Source organism: Camponotus floridanus, unplaced genomic scaffold (assembly GCF_003227725.1).
Source record: "Camponotus floridanus strain SB8 unplaced genomic scaffold, Cflo_v7.5 scaffold301, whole genome shotgun sequence".
NCBI classification, from domain to species: Eukaryota; Metazoa; Arthropoda; class Insecta; order Hymenoptera; family Formicidae; genus Camponotus; species Camponotus floridanus.
Window position 1 is genome coordinate 1 of NW_020229439.1, and position 18,067 is coordinate 18,067.

At 28.6% G+C, this 18,067-nt stretch overlaps 3 protein-coding genes across 5 annotated transcripts; all 3 read left to right on the forward strand.

Moving 5' to 3' along the window:
* The first annotated feature begins 5,539 nt into the window (after positions 1-5,539).
* LOC112638463 (28S ribosomal protein S5, mitochondrial-like) lies at positions 5,540-7,355 on the forward strand. 2 transcript variants are annotated; one of them, XR_003123014.1, is made up of 5 exons: positions 5,540-5,638; positions 5,731-6,074; positions 6,218-6,444; positions 6,520-6,702; positions 7,344-7,355. XR_003123014.1 is itself a non-coding variant. In XM_025410288.1 (4 exons), exons 2-4 carry the CDS (start codon positions 5,846-5,848, stop codon positions 6,553-6,555), a joined length of 492 nt encoding a protein of 163 aa, XP_025266073.1. In that variant the 5' UTR covers positions 5,540-5,638; positions 5,731-5,845; the 3' UTR covers positions 6,556-6,724. The 2 variants fall into 2 exon arrangements, 1 of the variants encoding a protein (XP_025266073.1); XM_025410288.1 differs by lacking the exon at positions 7,344-7,355 and having other exon boundaries at positions 6,520-6,724.
* A 3,258-nt stretch (positions 7,356-10,613) lies between these two features.
* On the forward strand, positions 10,614-14,539 carry LOC105251908 (transcription initiation factor IIB). The gene is made up of 6 exons (XM_025410291.1): positions 10,614-10,758; positions 12,611-12,778; positions 13,189-13,299; positions 13,381-13,567; positions 13,648-14,118; positions 14,199-14,539. Exons 2-6 carry the CDS (start codon positions 12,762-12,764, stop codon positions 14,358-14,360), a joined length of 948 nt encoding a protein of 315 aa, XP_025266076.1. The 5' UTR covers positions 10,614-10,758; positions 12,611-12,761; the 3' UTR covers positions 14,361-14,539.
* A 1,633-nt stretch (positions 14,540-16,172) lies between these two features.
* LOC105251909 (exocyst complex component 4) lies at positions 16,173-17,434 on the forward strand. Of its 2 annotated transcripts, none has more exons than XM_020027743.2 (5): positions 16,173-16,392; positions 16,658-16,738; positions 16,850-17,011; positions 17,092-17,261; positions 17,341-17,434. In XM_020027743.2, the coding sequence occupies exons 2-5, from the start codon at positions 16,682-16,684 to the stop codon at positions 17,426-17,428; spliced, it is 477 nt and encodes a 158-aa protein (XP_019883302.1). In that variant the 5' UTR covers positions 16,173-16,392; positions 16,658-16,681; the 3' UTR covers positions 17,429-17,434. The 2 variants fall into 2 exon arrangements, with proteins under 2 accessions (XP_019883302.1, XP_011257315.1); XM_011259013.3 differs by having other exon boundaries at positions 16,174-16,392; positions 16,655-16,738.
* The last annotated feature ends 633 nt before the right edge of the window (positions 17,435-18,067 follow it).

Below are 18,067 nucleotides of genomic sequence, written 5' to 3' on the forward strand. Positions count from 1 at the left end.
TTTTCAGGCCAGTTATCTCCACTTCTGGCCATTCATTCTGACGACTAATTTGTTTCAATAACGATCATGCGATATTATGATCGTTTCTTAACGCACGTTATTCAGTCGTCAAAAATTGCATATATTATTATCATTATATATTATCATGCTATATATTATCATGCATAAAAGATAAAAAGCATGCATTTTAACTCTCGGTTGGCAGATTGGGTTAGAAATATCTCTATTTTATAGATTAAATATTTATCGATTAAAAACTTATATTTTTATAAAATTGTTTTTTATAAAGAACGATATATAATAGAATTTTAGAATATTTCATGTATGTCCATCATACAATTGCAATAAAAATATTATCTATCTTTATTAAAAATATTTTTCCTTTACTTTTTCACTTTAATTTTTACTCGCGTATTGTCCCGCCAACGGAGAGTTAGAAGCAATAGATTTCTTCATGCATTTATAAATCCTTTGCTTCAAAATAAAAGGTTGTCACTTACCGGCACTGATGCGCAACAGCGGAATTGATATTGAAGCTACGTTGTCTGTAACATACAAATATAAAATGCAAATTACATCAATGTTTAAAATAATTAATATTTTAAGAAATTTATTATTAGATTCATTGAATTTTATGTCCGATGTGCGCAATTATAAATAGATATATAAATATAAAATAATTTTATAATTAATTAATTTTTTCAAGTAGAACCTTTAGAAAGAATTATATAGAAAGAAATATTACAAAAATTTTCCCAATTTTTTCTTGTTTAAATCATTCACATAAATCAAATTAATAAATTAATTAATTCATTTATATACAATTAATATAAATAATAATATTCACCATCAGGTTGTTCCGCTGGTGCAGGATGCCTCTCCTAGGCCTGCTCCTCCTCTCAGATCATCTGGGTTGTTGCGTCGATCTATAACATACAAATAGAAGATCTAAATTGTAATAATGTTCAAAATAATTAATATTTTAAAAATTATTGTATGCATTGAATTTTATATCCGACGCATATAATAATAGCAGATTAATAAAATAAAATTTACTAATAATTCTTGAATAACTTTATAAAACCTTTACAAGATTATAAATTTTATATAAAAATCTTTTTCTTTAAAATTCGTATTTAAATCATATGAATAAAAAATCAAATTACGATTAATTGCTTAATTTAAATTATAATAAATATATTCAATATTTAATTTATATATATATATATATATATATATATATATAATTGCAAATAAATAAACTATTTACCAGACGGTTGCTCTGCCGAAGCTCGATGCCTCTCCTAGGCCTCCTCCTCCTCTCAGTCTTAATCGCGCGATACTTTTAGCGGCACTCCCGCACTCACGTGCGATATTTTTATATCGCTATTTTCGCACTTTTACGCGCGATACTGAACGGCATTCCCACACAATTCGATTAAAAATCTGTTTTGTCGCGCGATGTATATATTTAATATATATATACTTTAAACGGCACTCCCGGTTTCGGTACGAGCGAAAATCCCGTTTCACTTTTACAAGAGTCATCTTCGAGTCAACAGGTCGGGAATTCAACGCATCTTACCTCCGAACAAGAGTTAAGTCCGAAACGGAAGAAAACTATGGATTGATGGAATCAACGCGAATGGAGTTCACTCGACTCTTGTCCGCGCTTAATATCCTATCTCAGACGGAACAAGAGAAGGGACCCATTAACGACGATTCCAAGCAATCGATCGAATCCTAACCGATCCGTACCGAACTGGAGCCAGAAGCAGAGCGTGACCTCAATCAGCCGGACTTTTGAGCAAAAGCTCAAAATCGCGCGCCCACATACACAGTACTGGCATCCGCATGCGCGCCGGAATCACCTAAATGCCGCGTTGCACCAGGCGTGAGACAAAGATCGTTGCAGCAACGACTCAATGAACATCCCAGTTAATTGACGTCGGAAGATGACAACTCGACATATAAATGAAATTGGGATTGCGAGAAAGTCCAACGCGAAAACGCGATGACGCGATGACGCGAAAAAGCTAAACGCGAAAACGCGGTAACGAGACGCCGCCATCCGCGACACGTTGACGGCACCGACGACGCGAAAGGGTACTTAGCTTCCTCTTCAGGCTCCTTGAGATTTATTCTAAATTAAAAAATTTAAAATAAACTTCAAGGCACCATCCAAGTACTAAGCCCTCCCACCGCGACAAGGTGTACCCCGTGGGAGGGTTATATTATATATAATTTTATAAATAATATAATATATAATTAATAGATATATAATTATAAATCTTCTTTATAAAACTCAAAATAATTCATTTTGTAAAACTAATTATTACGCGTAAACTAATTATTACGCGTGAATTTGTTATTTTCATTATTGATATATATATATGCAATACATATATATGCAATATATGTATATTAATACGATTATAGTCGAAAGTTTAATATAATTGAAAGTCACGATACAATAATCGTTTAATTAATAATTAATTTAAGAATATACGACGTATTTCGCACTACGATCTTTATTGCTCGAGTGTCGCTTTATGAATGATACGAAGGCCATACGTTGTATGACTAGCGCGCTTGTTTACGTCAAGATCGAATGCCGTGTTATTGTTCGTTCGTCATATCGAAATATATTGTATTATATTTTATATTACAATATAAGGTAATATAAATATGTTAACGTATGTAGGATATTTCGATGACAAACAGATAATAATATCAATCTTGGCGTAAACAATACGTATTTTTATTATATTATATTATATTATATCATATTATATTATATTTTACATATTTTAATACAGCAAATAATTTTTCGATATTGATCGCGATCGCGTCTAGAAAAGAATTTAACGGAGCGTCTTATACTACTACTTTACTCTTTGAGTGTCATCGCGCGAATGATAATAGAACCGAACAAATTAATCCAAAAGACCGTGTTATTATTATTTTTGTACCGAAACATTTTTCAAGACTATGGCATATAAACATATAAGAATATACGACATATTTCGTACTACGATCTTTACTGCTTGAGTGTCGCTTTGTGAATGATACTAAGACCGTATGACTAGCGCGCTATTGTTTACGTCAAGATCGAACGCCGTGTTATTGTTCGTTCGTCATATCGAAATATATTGTATTATATTATATTATATTATATTTTATATTATATTATATTTTATATTATAATATAATATAATAAATACAGCAAATAATTTTTCGATATTGATCGCGATCGCGTCTAGAAAAGGATTTAACGGAGCGTCTTGTATACCACTACTTTACTCCTTGAGTGTCGACGCGCGAATAATAATAGAACCGAAAAAGTTAATCCGAAAGACCGTGTTATTATTATTTTTTTATCGAAACATTTTTCAAGACTATAGCATATAAACATTAGCGCGCTATTACGGCACCAAGGTCGGTTATTGTTTGTTCGTCATCGAAATATTTTACGTATTTTAATATATACATATATGTATATATGGAATATATTTAAGTATATAACAGTATTTTAGATTACATAGATTTTTTAATTATAGGATTATTTATTAAAAGATTGATATATGGAGTCTTTCATTATGTTTAGATTCATGATTCAATTATTTTATTGTGCGTTCTCACAATTCAAAATATTTCAATGATTGAAAAATAAAGCATCGCAGATATATTGTATTTGACTCTATAAATATCTATAAATACTAAAGAAATAATTTCTGCTCGTAAAAATCGATTTCATATCGAAATAATAATTTATTATTTTAGATTTCTGTTACTATAATTCTTAGTTGATTAAATGAATAAATTACGATTAAATGCGATAGAGAATTTTTGTCGCGATTTGTATATAGATATTAATTATGTGTTATTTATAAAAGTTAATTAATCATATAGTTATAATAAATAATTTTCGGTGTTGATCGCGATCGCATCTAGAAAAGAAATTTAACGGCGTATCATTATATTACTCATTAAAAAATATTAGACAATAACATATAAAATTATAAATAATATATATATAAATATGAATAAATATGAAATTATATAAATATGAATAAATATGAAATTATATAAATCGTTTCATAATCGGCATGCAGATATTACAAATGCTATCTGCATCTGATTTATATAATATTTCATATGTCATTGTCTAATATTTTCGAATGTGTAATAATATATATTATTACACATTAATATTAATGTCACGTTGAAGGTAGATTAAAAGATAATCCGAAACGTTCGTATTTATTGTATGTATTGTGACGAGTAATTTGAAATATACTAATAATTTGAAATATAATAATAATTAAAAGAGAAAAAATTTTTCTTGTGCTCCAGTTATCGCGCTTTTTATTGGCTCTTAGTTATCAATTGTTTAGTTAATTTTTAATTATTATTATTTGAGCCAATTTTTAATTTTAATTTTAATACTTATATTATTTAATATTTAAAATAATATTTAAAAATAAACTAGAATATTTTTTGTGTTATAATTTATTTTCAATGATGAACCGTTGTGATAAAGATCACGTAAAAATGGCGGTGACGATGGTGATGATGGATGATGTGTGATTAATATATTTTATCAAGGAATATATTAATAATTAATTATATTATTAATACAGGGAGAGAAAGACCACCCAAAACTTTAGATTTGTATTAAAAATTTAGCGTTTTGCATTATCGATACTTGTGTTACTGACGGAACAATCCAAAATAATGTTACCTACTGAAAACATTCATGAATTAGCTTCGTAGTTCATGTCCACGTTTTTATTTCAGAGGGCGTATTGCCTTTAGGAATTACCCAAGTGATCTATGATGTTTCTTATTCTTCTTTCTGATTGAAATTAATTGAGGCAAATATTTTTTTAATTAAACGGTAGTATATATTAAATTACATATAATAATGCCGATGGTGGTGATAGATAATGAGTGATTAATATATAATATAATATAATATCGGGTAATATATTTTAATAATTATACTTCTCTCTACTTGATAGATAGATAGATAGATAGATAGATAAAAAGATAGAGAGAGAGAGAGAGATCACAAAACTTATTTATATTACAAATTTATTTAATATATACAAATGTTTTGCGTTTCTTATGTTATCGACATTTCGTGTACGAGGCATGGAATATACTCCGAAATTATGTTACCTATTGAAAACATTCGTAGATTTGACTACGTAGTTCATGTTTATATTTTTTTGTTTATAGGATGCATTGCTTTCAGAGATCGCTTAAAAGCAGATTATGACAAAACAGAGTGAAAACTATGAACAATTTTGTTGTTTGTTTTATAGATTTTAAAAATGGCTTGTCGTATGCTACATATTTGTAGAGTTGTAAATAATTTGATAAAAATGTTCAATCTGTAAACAATGGTAACGCAAATGAAATATATCATTGTCTCTAAATCATTATATGTAATTAACATATAATATGTATTTAAAATTAATTTATTAATTTAATTCTAATAAAATTATGAAATTTTTTTCAGGTATATATTATTGTTTAATATTGTTTAATTTATTGCTTGTCAGTCATTCACATTTATTAAAAATAGTCACTTTATTAAATAATGTGAGAAACTCTATGTTCTTTGCGAATAGTAAGTAGAACTTTCATGGATATAGCATTTTGATAATAGTTTATATTTACAGTAGAAAATAGTTTGTATTTCACTGTGCTTTTGTTCTATAGGACCTGAAGATGAATTATGAAAGAGTATGACAAGTATCAGTAATGCAGGAAGACACAGAGGCAGAGCAAGAAGAGTAGTGAAAAGAGAGACCTAAATAAGGAGCAAATTATTGACATGGGAAAAATTCCGATACAATTTCCTGGTCTAAACACTCCTGTGTTTAGAGGAAAAAAATTAATTCAACAGCAAAAACTGTTTGTAAATCTTGAAAGAAAGCAAAAACTTATGGAATTACCACAAAGTCAGACCAGATCAATGGAAATAAAATTATCGCCATTGGAATGTGGTTGGATGAGTGTTACAATGGATGGCAGAAGCATTGAATCAGATCTTATTGGAAAAGGTTAATATTTATGCTATTATTGGATTATAATGGTTAAATCATACACATACAAAAATCATGTGATACGATGTCTATTTTCAATTTTTTTTTTGATGTTTCTAAATATTAGAATCTTATATAATTAATATCTTTGTTTTCTGCAGATACATTTGAAAGTTTTGAAACCTGGATTTTGGAAAACAAAATGATAATTTGTATGACCAGTAATTTAGCACGTAAGACTAGAATCAGTTCATTTATAGTAACTGGAAATGGAAATGGATTAGCTGGATTTGCGTTATCAAAAGCCAAAGCATCCCTAAAGACGGTTAAAAATAGGATTGGTCAAAAACTAATGTATATTCCTACATATAAGGAATATACATTACTGGTAAGAAAATAATTGTCAATACTATATAATATAAAATTTATTTCTTCTCTTTTAATATCACTTTGTATTTTTCAGTGTTACATGATTTCTTTACACAGTTTGAGAATATAAAAATATTTGTAAAGAAAATTCATGAAGGATAATGGGCTTGTTTGTCATCATGCCATAAAAGCGTGTTGCGAGATAATTGATAAAGGATATGTATGCCAAAGTACAAGGAGGAATGTAAAAGCATTCTTTATTGGTTTATTGCAACAGGTATGTATATAAAGTATTTAAAGGCATATACTTTTTATTTAATTTATATTAGAAAGAAACATTTTTTACTTATAAAAATATATATACATATATATATATATGTTAGACATAAAGCTAAAAAAAAACGTGGATTGTGTTGATTAATTAATTAATTGTTTTGTTTAATTATCAATTTATATATGTATATTATTAACAATAATTTTTTGTTTACTTAAACTGTATAAGGTTGTACATAAGAAACAATCTTTTTTATTTAGTATTTCAAGCATATTTTCATAGAACTTTAATTTAATTATTATATTATTAAAAATATTGAACAAAATAAAGAATTAAAGCTGGCTTTCTCATGGCAGATTATATCAGAAATCATACTTTAATTATTGCAATATATCATGAAACAAATCATTCTCAAAATAATGGAAATATTTGCAGAAATATCAAATATGTAATGTAAATATTTTAATTTTTTTGTATGCGATCTATTTTTTATTCTATCGATGTTTTCATAGTGATGCACCTTGAGCACTTTACTTCATATGTTTGCAATAAAAATATATTAAAGCAAATTATTTTGCAAATTTATTATTCTAATTTTTATTTAGAAAGAGTAAGATTAAAAAAGACATATGCATTTTTTTCAGATATTTCTATTGAAAAAAACGCCTTTGTAATTACCTTTGTAAAATTCCACACACAGTATCATATTGTCTACGATATATGAAAAGCTTCATCGATGAAATATGATTGAGATATAAGAAAAGTAATATAGTACTTGTAATGAATAACGTTAATGTGGAATACATAAATATTTTATATTTTAATTTCATGTAATCGAGATGAGATAAGACACTCATGATTACTTTAAAAATGTGTCCACAAATATCATGTAACTTCAATAGCTGCACATTCGTCAAATTAATCCTATTACGTTAAATGAATCACAGCAGCTTGTTTTAATTTAATCTAACCTAACCAATTATATTATATGCTCCTCATTAAAATGTGTAAAACTGTACGTTGCACATTTAATACGATTAATATACTACGTAATAAAATGTAATACACTAATAAAATAATTAAATATTATTTTTGAAAGCATGATAAAATCCAGGGAGCATACGCTTATATTTACATTCGATATCCAAAGACATTGAGAGATTAGGTTAGGTTAGGTTAGATTAGATCAAACAAATTTATCGTTTAACAGTTGGCAGCCCTACGAGATAGGCTGTGCAGCACTGCGCGCACGTACAAAATAAATTTGAAATCGCTTCTAGCATAACCATCTTCACGCGATCGACTTTATTTGAATTGCACCGAATCGAATTATGATGCCGATTTGTCCGAATGTAATTCGGGACATCGCGATGCTGTATAAGCGTCGAATGAGCACAAATTATTACGCAAATGTGATAAATCAAATCTACTCACCGGCTGTTCCACAGGCCGCTCCTCCTCGGGACAGTTCGCTCGCCTCGGGACGTCCTATTCCGATCTTGATGCACACAAATCCACATGATATCATCAACGCGAATGCGCGACACTTTATTCGGCACTCCCGATACTCGCTCGCATCCGATAATCATCATCAAGGGCGCGAATAACGCGACGCAACTTCGCTCCATCTTCGCAATGACGCCATCACTGAATATCGTTAAAAATCGCTGTCGCGCGTTTCCATCGACACACTATAAAAGTCGCGCGATCATCCTTCGACACTCTCGACGCTCGTTCACTCGCGATATTCATTTAAAAACGGTTAAAAGATGCGAAAAATGCGGACGTACGACGATCCGTGTAACTGCGTATGACTCCGATTCACGCACAAACATGGCGGCCGTATGACGCGTTTGACGTAGCAGTGACGTAGCAGTGACGAAGCAGTCACGCGCCAACATGGCGGCCGAACCAGTGCGCATTCGTTTCTGCGTATGGCCATTCCTGCGCGCAACTTTGATTTCTGAATATTGTCTACGGCTTTAATTAATAGCACATAATGATAAATATATAAAGATGGAATCAATTAATCATATTGGTCATATATGTAGACTTGCCTGAAGGAAGAGTAAAAATTGAGAGATATTTTTAATTTTTTTTTTTAATAAAAAATGGAAATGTCTATTCATAGGCTTGTTCTTCTTTTTCTCTTTTGTGCAATTTCGATTCAATATATAACGTAGAAAATTCATAGTATATTGCATTTATTTTTATATATTCACAACTATAATATTCGCGCGATCATTTTTTGACATTTACAATACTCGTGTACCTTGTTCTCGATGTTCATTTTTTAAAGGAATAAAGAGAATTATATATAAATGTAAATAAATTGTCCGAAGAGAGAAAAAATTGAAGGATATTTTTAGTTTTTTTAGTAAAGGTTGGAAATGTCTATTCATGATAGAAATGCAAAGAAAGAAAATTATTATGTTTAAAATAATAATTTCATATGAAATACAAAATTAAAAGTTACATTATAGAACTTTATTTTCTAAAAGCGTAATAAAACAATCAAATAGTAGACAGAGAAAAGACTAATTGTAAAAGAAAAATAGTTGTTAACTTAACTAAACCATTTAACTAAATTATTATCTTTTTAACTGGAATATTTAACTATTATAAATCTAACATGACATTTATTTAACTTAAATATTTCAATATTTTAATTTAAAAAATAATAATTTAGTTAAACGGTTTAGTTGAATTAACAAAAACTTTTTTTTCTCAATGTACGTGTGTGTGTGAGACATTAAAAATATACTTGGATATAAATACACTTATATTATTAAACGATTAATACATCTCGTGAGGTTTAATAAATAATTAAATTGTGTACACTGAGAAAAAAAGTTGTTAACTTAACTAAGCCATTTAACTAAATTATTATCTTTTTAATTGGAATATTTAACTATTATAAATCTAACATAACATTTATTTAACTTAAATATTTCGATATTTCAATTAAAAAAAAAATAATTTAGTTAAACGGTTTAGTCGAGTTAACAACTTTTTTTCTCAGTGTACGTGAGAGTGTGTGTGTGTGTGTGTGTGTGTGTGTGTGTGTGTGTGTGTGTGTGTGTGACTTTAAAAATATACTTGTATATAAATACAATTCTCACATACGTCACAGTATGCGTTAAATATTTCGGCAGCGAGCTAACACGTCATTCGATCTTGTGACGTCATTTGGCCTTGTGACGTAGCGCGCTATTGTTTACATACGCGACGACCTCCCCTCATTCGCACGGCGACATTCCAACGGGAGAAAGTAGCGATACGGACCGCTCCGTATTATCGAATTCTTTTCCTAAAGGTACGATCGCGATTAGATCGAAATATAATAATTCGACTATTACAAATGACAAATAATTAACTCTTATAATAAATGCAATTGTGGCGACGATAAATTCATCGAAACGCGATCTTTCATTATTGCAAATAAAAATTGAAGCGAAAGGGGCAAAAATTACAAATTTTCTCGCAATATTCTCCGATTATCGAACTTTACGAATAATAATTATTTCTTTAACATTGCGTAGAATGAAATTCGATTTCGCCCGATGTTTTAAACTTTCCTAAACTGCATGCATATATATCATATTAATTAAACGATTGCTGTATCATCAATTTACATTACTTTAATATTTTAATCTTATGATTCGCGTTATTATGCATATATTATACATCAACAAATAGAAATAGTTAATTAGTGTAAGAATCGAATGGTGCATGATTTTGGCTTCGTTTAAAAATCGAGCGAATTATTGTAATTTTTGTGTTCCTCTCTTGCAATAATAATAAAATAATAATAATATTATAAAAATACGTATCTCGTATGATTATTTTGCGATCGGGAGTGTCGTGCAAAGTGTCTCGCGACCATTTCTGTATATGACCGAAATATAATTAACTGAAATATAATTGTTTGTTCACGAGTGAATACGTGACTGCTACGAGGAAACAACAAAGGATGAAACAACAAAAGAGAAGGACATCTGGAAAAGTATCGGACAGTCAGAAAGCAGGGAGAGAGCCTGAAGCAGCCAGAGACATGCGGTGAGTAATTTATAAAAATTATTTATTATTTATTATTTATATACACTATTTTTAAAATAGATATATTGCTTATTATTTTATTATCGTTTTATTTTTCGATCATTTAAATATATAATTCGGATTGAAATGCAGTAAAACAATCGAATCGTAGATCTAAATAATTAACTTAACAAAAAGATCCATGAAAGATATATTAGTTCTTTTAATAAATAATATCGTATACTTAATCGATATAAAAATGAAATATTATCTATTTATTTCTAAATATTAAATACTATAAATTTAATAGTTACATATTTTGTAAAATTTAATTAAAAAAATCTTTAAGATATTCCAAAAGAAACGAAGAACTTTTCTCAACGTAGAAAAAGTTAATTATAAACAAATTTATATTTAATTATTATAATTAATTTGTATTTAATTTTATTGGAATTTTATTATTAATTTTATTGCATTGTCAAACTCTACGCGATCTCTGTAATGATAGCTATTCACGAAATAGGTACAGTGACATAATCAATTATTATCGAAAAGAGGCAATAATATACTTTTAAATCTAATTTAAATTTTTGATAAACGATATAAAATTTTTTTATTATGATGAGAAATCTTTATTAAAGATCATAATTGCAAATAAAAATGGAAATAACTTCACGAAGTATATTAATCGTTTAATAAATAATTAATCCGTGTGTACGTGTACGTGTGTGTGTGACTTTAAAGATGTGTGTTTAATAAATTATTAATCCGTGTGTACGTGTACGTGTGTGTGTGACTTTAAAGATGTGTGTTTAATAAATTATTAATCCGTGTGTACGTGTACGTGTGTGTGTGACTTTAAAGATGTATGTTTAATAAATTATTAATCCGTGTGTACGTGTACGTGTGTGTGTGACTTTAAAGATGTGTGTTTAATAAATAATTAATCCGTGTGTACGTGTGTGTGTGTGTGTGTGTGTGTGTGTGTGTGTGTGTGTGTGTGTGACTTTAAAGATATACTTGTATATATAAATACATTTGTATATAACTTTAAAAATATATATTTCCGTTATGTTAATTATCCGATTTTTATTCGATCGTTTTATTGCGCGTTCTAAATCAAATTATATTTAGATCAAATGATATCAGAGAGAATATTTATTTATTATATTAGAATTCTAAATGTGTGTGTGTGTGTGTGTACACATATATATTAGGATAGAAACGAAATAGAAATAGAAGAATAATCATTGCTCGTAAAGATTGCAACAAAGTAATAATTTATAATTTTGATTCCTATCGTATAATCGAGTATCGTATTTCGAGAGCAATCAACTATTTATTAATAATAAAATTGTATATAACTTACGAATATATTCCACTTATTCTGGACGTTAATATCGCGACAACGACGAATAAACTTTTCAAAAAAGTTCAATTCAACTATTTCATATATGAGACAGTTCTACCAATCACTGATACAAAAAACTCGTCAATTGACCAGTTGGTGAAACTGTTTCAGTCCTGAGTATTTTCTTAAAAGAGCTGTTGGCGCACATACATGCGTGTATTATGTTTACGCGCGTCACGCGTTCGAACGAACCTTGACATTCTCGCGGGTAAAGTCACTAGATTAACAAAGGCCGGTATTCATAATCCGGTCTTATATTTAAGATCATCTTAAGAATTCATTCAACCAATCAAATAGCTACAATGCAGCCATTGATTGGTGGAATGAGAACTTAAGATGATCTTAAATGCAAAGGTGCAATTTCATTGACGCTAAAAAGTAGCGTCAATGAAATTGCACCTTAAGACCGGACTATGAATATCGGCCTATATGTCGATGGTAACAAAGGAGCTTTCATTCCAGTTAGTTCTATAGTTCAATGCGCATGCGCGATGAATGGAGCTATATTTTAATTGGTTCGACACTCGCACAATCTCACATGCTTTATATACATCGACTGGAGTAATACTGAACAGATTGGATAGTATTTGCAAATGCAAAGCTCTGCGAAAATATGGCAAGTTCATCACGGTAAGTTATGCAAAATTATTAATATTATTTTCGAGACATTTTTATCGATGATACAATTACTGTCAAACGAGTTGCGATTTTTAGATATTATTGATATTGAACTAAAGTAAAGGTTAAGATCGTGTATAATTGTACGAGACTTTTTTTATCTGTACCAAGTGTTTTTAATTAATATAAACATAAATTAATCGCTAGATAATACTTTAGACTAAATTTCCTTATAAAACTAAAAGGCCGTATTAATATATTAATGTTTATAACTGGACGTGAGGTCTCATTCAAGAAGTTATTTATTTGTTTACATTTGCACAATCAGACATTGTTTATCTAATTCCTGATTATGTAATTGTATTTAAACAGAATATTTATATGGATTAAAAGTCTCCAATTTTTAAATTGTTTTTTTACAGACATGATACAAACAAGATTTGTTGTTATGCACATCCAGATGCCCCACTTATAGAAGATTATAGAGCAGGAGATCAGATTTGTTCAGAATGTGGATTAGTTGTGGGAGATAGGTAAAAGTGCTGCAAATAAGAGCGTAAAATTAATTACAGTCAACATTACATTCTTCTTACACTTACTTTCTTGCTTCAAAGAGTGATAGATGTAGGTTCGGAATGGAGAACATTTAGCAATGAAAAATCAGGAATAGATCCATCGCGTGTTGGTGGGCCTGAGAATCCGCTTTTGAATGGCGCTGATTTATCCACTGTGATTGGACCTGGAACAGGTGCTGCATCTTTCGATGGCTTTGGTACTGCCAAATATCAAAATCGGCGTACGGTGAGTATTTATATTTTTTTCTCTTTAATACCTTATATAATGTGTGAATATTAAATTTAGCAAAAATGTATATTTTTTAGTTGAGCAGTTCTGACAGAGCTCTCCTCAATGCATTTCGCGAGATCAACGGTATGGCGGATCGTATCAATTTGCCAAAAACCATTGTGGACAGAGCTAATACATTGTTCAAACAAGTACATGATGGCAAAAACTTGAAGGGCCGTGCGAATGACGCAATCGCTTCTGCGTGTTTGTACATTGCTTGTCGACAGGAGGGAGTGCCACGTACATTCAAAGAGATTTGTGCCGTCAGCAAGATAAGCAAGAAAGAAATCGGTCGATGTTTCAAGTTGATTCTCAAGGCCCTTGAAACCAGTGTCGATCTCATCACTACGGGCGACTTTATGTCTAGATTTTGCTCAAATCTTGGTCTTCCCAATATGGTACAAAGAGCTGCTACGCATATTGCTAGAAAAGCTGTTGAGATTGACATTGTACCAGGCAGGTCACCTATTTCAGTTGCAGCTGCAGCGATTTATATGGCATCACAGGTATGCAACCGCGTTTTATAAAAACGCGGAAATAGTATTTTATAATCTGCATTATCATGCAATATTTTGTCTTACGATAGGCTTCAGAGGACAAAAGGTCACAAAAGGAAATTGGGGATATTGCTGGCGTCGCAGACGTTACAATCCGACAATCATACAAATTAATGTATCCACATGCGAGTAAGCTGTTCCCAGAAGACTTCAGATTTGCCACACCGATCGATCAATTGCCGCAGATGTAAAATTGGAAAAGTCTCGTTTTTTTTCCTTTATTCGATCATTATATTATATTTTAAAGGAATAATTTTTTATCACAAGTAAGCAAATATAGGTGATTCAGTCATTTTATTCATAAGGCACATTCCTAAATAATTTACATAGTTCAACATTTTTTTAAGTTACAGATAATGGCAAGCTAATTTTTTTCTTTTTTTTATTCTACTTTGTTTCTCAGAAATATATATTGGTGCCTGGATAGTATATATTTAATTATTACATTCTATTATATTCTATGTGTTTTGCTATATAAAAAACATTATCTAATATTATACACGTTTCTCATATATATTATATATGATACTTTCTGTTATTTTTTCTTTTACTTGCAAATTTATAATTTATAGAGTATTTGTAAAAAAAAATGTATTATTTATCAGGAACCTTTTTTTTTTGCAACACTGTAAGTAAAGAAATTCTTATAAAATGGCCTTGCAAGATTTGAAAACTACATAATGTAGTTAATATTATTATAATTAATTATGTAATTAATGTTGTGTGTAAAGTAGTAATAACATAAGAGTAATAATAAGAAACTAATAATAGGAATAATGCAGGTAGGCCTATGTCAAATCTTTATAACATAGAACGATAATATTTTATGATCCCACTATTTTAATGATGTTAAACAAACAATTTAGTCTAATATTTGGCATCTGCCCTGTATTTTGTTTGACCTAATTATTTTCAGATAGATTTTTTAGACTGAAAAAAATAACTTGGAAGGGGTCTTAGATTTTATATACTTAATTACACAATTATATAAAAAAAATTATATTGTATACAACTTTCCATAAATGTATATAATTAATATCATTAATATAATTATGTAATTAACATATAATATGAGTGATATAATGCCTGCATATATTTGCAAGTCTGGAAAATGTATAAGAAAGAGAGAGACAAAAAGTGACAGATAAAAATGATATTATGCTTAACTTTGTTTCCGTTTAGTTTTTTATTTAACATAACATTCGGAATTTCCATACATGCAAGCATTGTTTTATCATAACTGAAAACTCAAGTATATTGTATAATAAGAGTGTATAAAATTTATTCTGTGATATATTTAAAAAGTGAAAGAAGTAAAATTATATTACAGATAATTTCCTAATTTGTCAAGATTTGAGTTTATCAAAGATGATTTCAAAGCTGTTAAATGAAGCTGTAAAGTATTTTTAAATATATACAAATTATATATATATATATATATATATATATATATATATATATAATGACTATACATCTATCAAATTACATATTAATTCCTCCCTTTGTTCTTAAATCAGTGTAATCAATTTATATTTACCTATCATCTTCTATGTATTTTATCTATTTTGTATTGCTAATAATAAGCAAATTTAATAAAGTATAATTCTGGTAAAAACTACTATTTTTATCCAATATATATTTGTTTTCTAATTGTTGAATAATGTTATATAAAGCCGTAAAGTATTTTTAAATATATAAAAATTACATATATAAATTGATTGTGTGCATTATACATATTAATATCTCCTTTATTCTTAAATCTGATATGATAAATTTATATATTATTTTCCATATATTCTACTTATTTTGTATTAATACGTGATTTTAAAATAAAATATAATTTTGATAACTCTATTTTCATTTTTCTAATATATATTTGTTTTAACTGAGAAAGCTTTTTATACAAGTATATTGCAACTTTTCGAGTATTTATCTTGTATCTTTCATAACAGAGAAGCTTTCTCTCTGATTTACACTAGTAACGCAAAGTGCACTCGTTAAGTGCACTTTATTTAACTTGAAATACGAAAAGAGTAGAAAACACAGCTGACGAGAACGGAATTTTATCTCTTTATTCACTTCTTCTTTATTCCTTCAAGACTTAAATACATATATTTATTTCACTTTAAAGTGTGAAAAAGTGTGCACTTTAGAAAAATGACATCTTTTCAGACACAATAACTTAACCTAATGTAACGATTAAGCCGCAATTAAATCTAATGCGTACGTTTTATTTTTAGTATATATTAGAAATTTTGCAATTTAAATTGATTATGTAGTTTGGCATTCTTCTATATTTATATAATTTTATATAATTTTCTATAATTAATCTATAATAATAATTTTCTATAATAATCTTATATAATTTTTTATAAGAATTGTCGATAATGTAAATTATGAATTTTTGTAAACTCTACACACTCTTAATTCAAGTTTCTGATATATTTGCAAAGGTATTTTAATAATAATTTTTTTTATCTTTTAGAAGACTGCTCATATACATATATACAAGATGAATACAATACCTCCTGTTAAACCACCGCGTGGAATTAAACCGACAAAAGAAACGGCAAGTAAATTTTGAATTGAATCATTTTCTCTTCCTATATTTATAATTGGAAAAAAGGTATATATTAGATAGGTATTTACTTGTATCTTTTATATAAATCTCATTTTATAGAGCGGTCTATTAATTTCTGTGATTCGTGCTTTATCAGCAAGTGAGACAAACGAGCAACGAGAGATTGAGAAGGCTAAATTGGAAAAAGAGTACAAACGCAGTGATCAAAGATTGGAGGAATTAGTTTCATCGCATGATCAAGATCTCATGGAAGTTATGCAAGTAAATACAGATCTGAATGCAATGAAAAATACAAATACTTGTTTTAATTGTATATTATATCACATTACATTTTGTTTCAGATATTTAGTGCATTATCTGAAAAGGTTACATCATTGCGAGAAAAAATTCATGCTGTGAAGGAGAATTTAAATGCCTGCAAGCAATTGCTGAGATGTAAACGAGAGGAATTATTGAATTTGTGGCTAGAAGGAATAGAACACAAACAGGTTCTACATCTTCTGAAGGATGTGTAAGTTATGTATGCATATATTTTACATTTTTCTTTCTCTGAAAAAGAAAAAATTTTTCTTCAATTTGGTCAATTTTAGGTCGTCAAATTCATGCGGACGTATAATATCTTTAACAGAGCCTGAGCCATTATCTAATATATTACATGATCCCTTTGCAGATCAATAAAATATGTGTGTATATATGTTATTATATTTAATGATTTAAAAATTCTAAATTTTTAATTTTAGTTGTATATAGTATATAACAATATATCAAAAATAAAATTTTTTTAATAGATTTAAATAAAATAGTACAATAATTTATATACATGTCATATAAGGAAAAATAAAAGGTATGCTTATTCTTTTTTTTTCATTACAATAAATTTATAAGCGATCAAGTTTTCGTGTACTATTTTCCTCACTTGAAATGTAAGATTTATGATAGAAAGGAAAGTAAATATTTTTATTTTATTAAAAATCTGTTCTAAAAGTCTGTTATACATTTATGTACAATGAAAAAATTACAAAGATCTCAAGTAATGAAAAGAGAAAAAAATAAAGGTAGTGTTTCCTTCTCTCTCATTCGCGCCTGCGCGGTAACAATTCAAAGACACTTCACATTCAGTTAATTTCATGTGTAGCGGCCTTTAATCTACAATTATGATAGTTTTCCAGGAAAGAAAATACAGTATAATGTCACGCAATTGGCTGTTGAATGGAGAATTTTTCAAATCCCGAAAATTTTTCCATTTAATAGCCAATCATATGACATTATATGTTTCCTGCTATAAATATATGTATATATGTATAATTTTTTCATTAA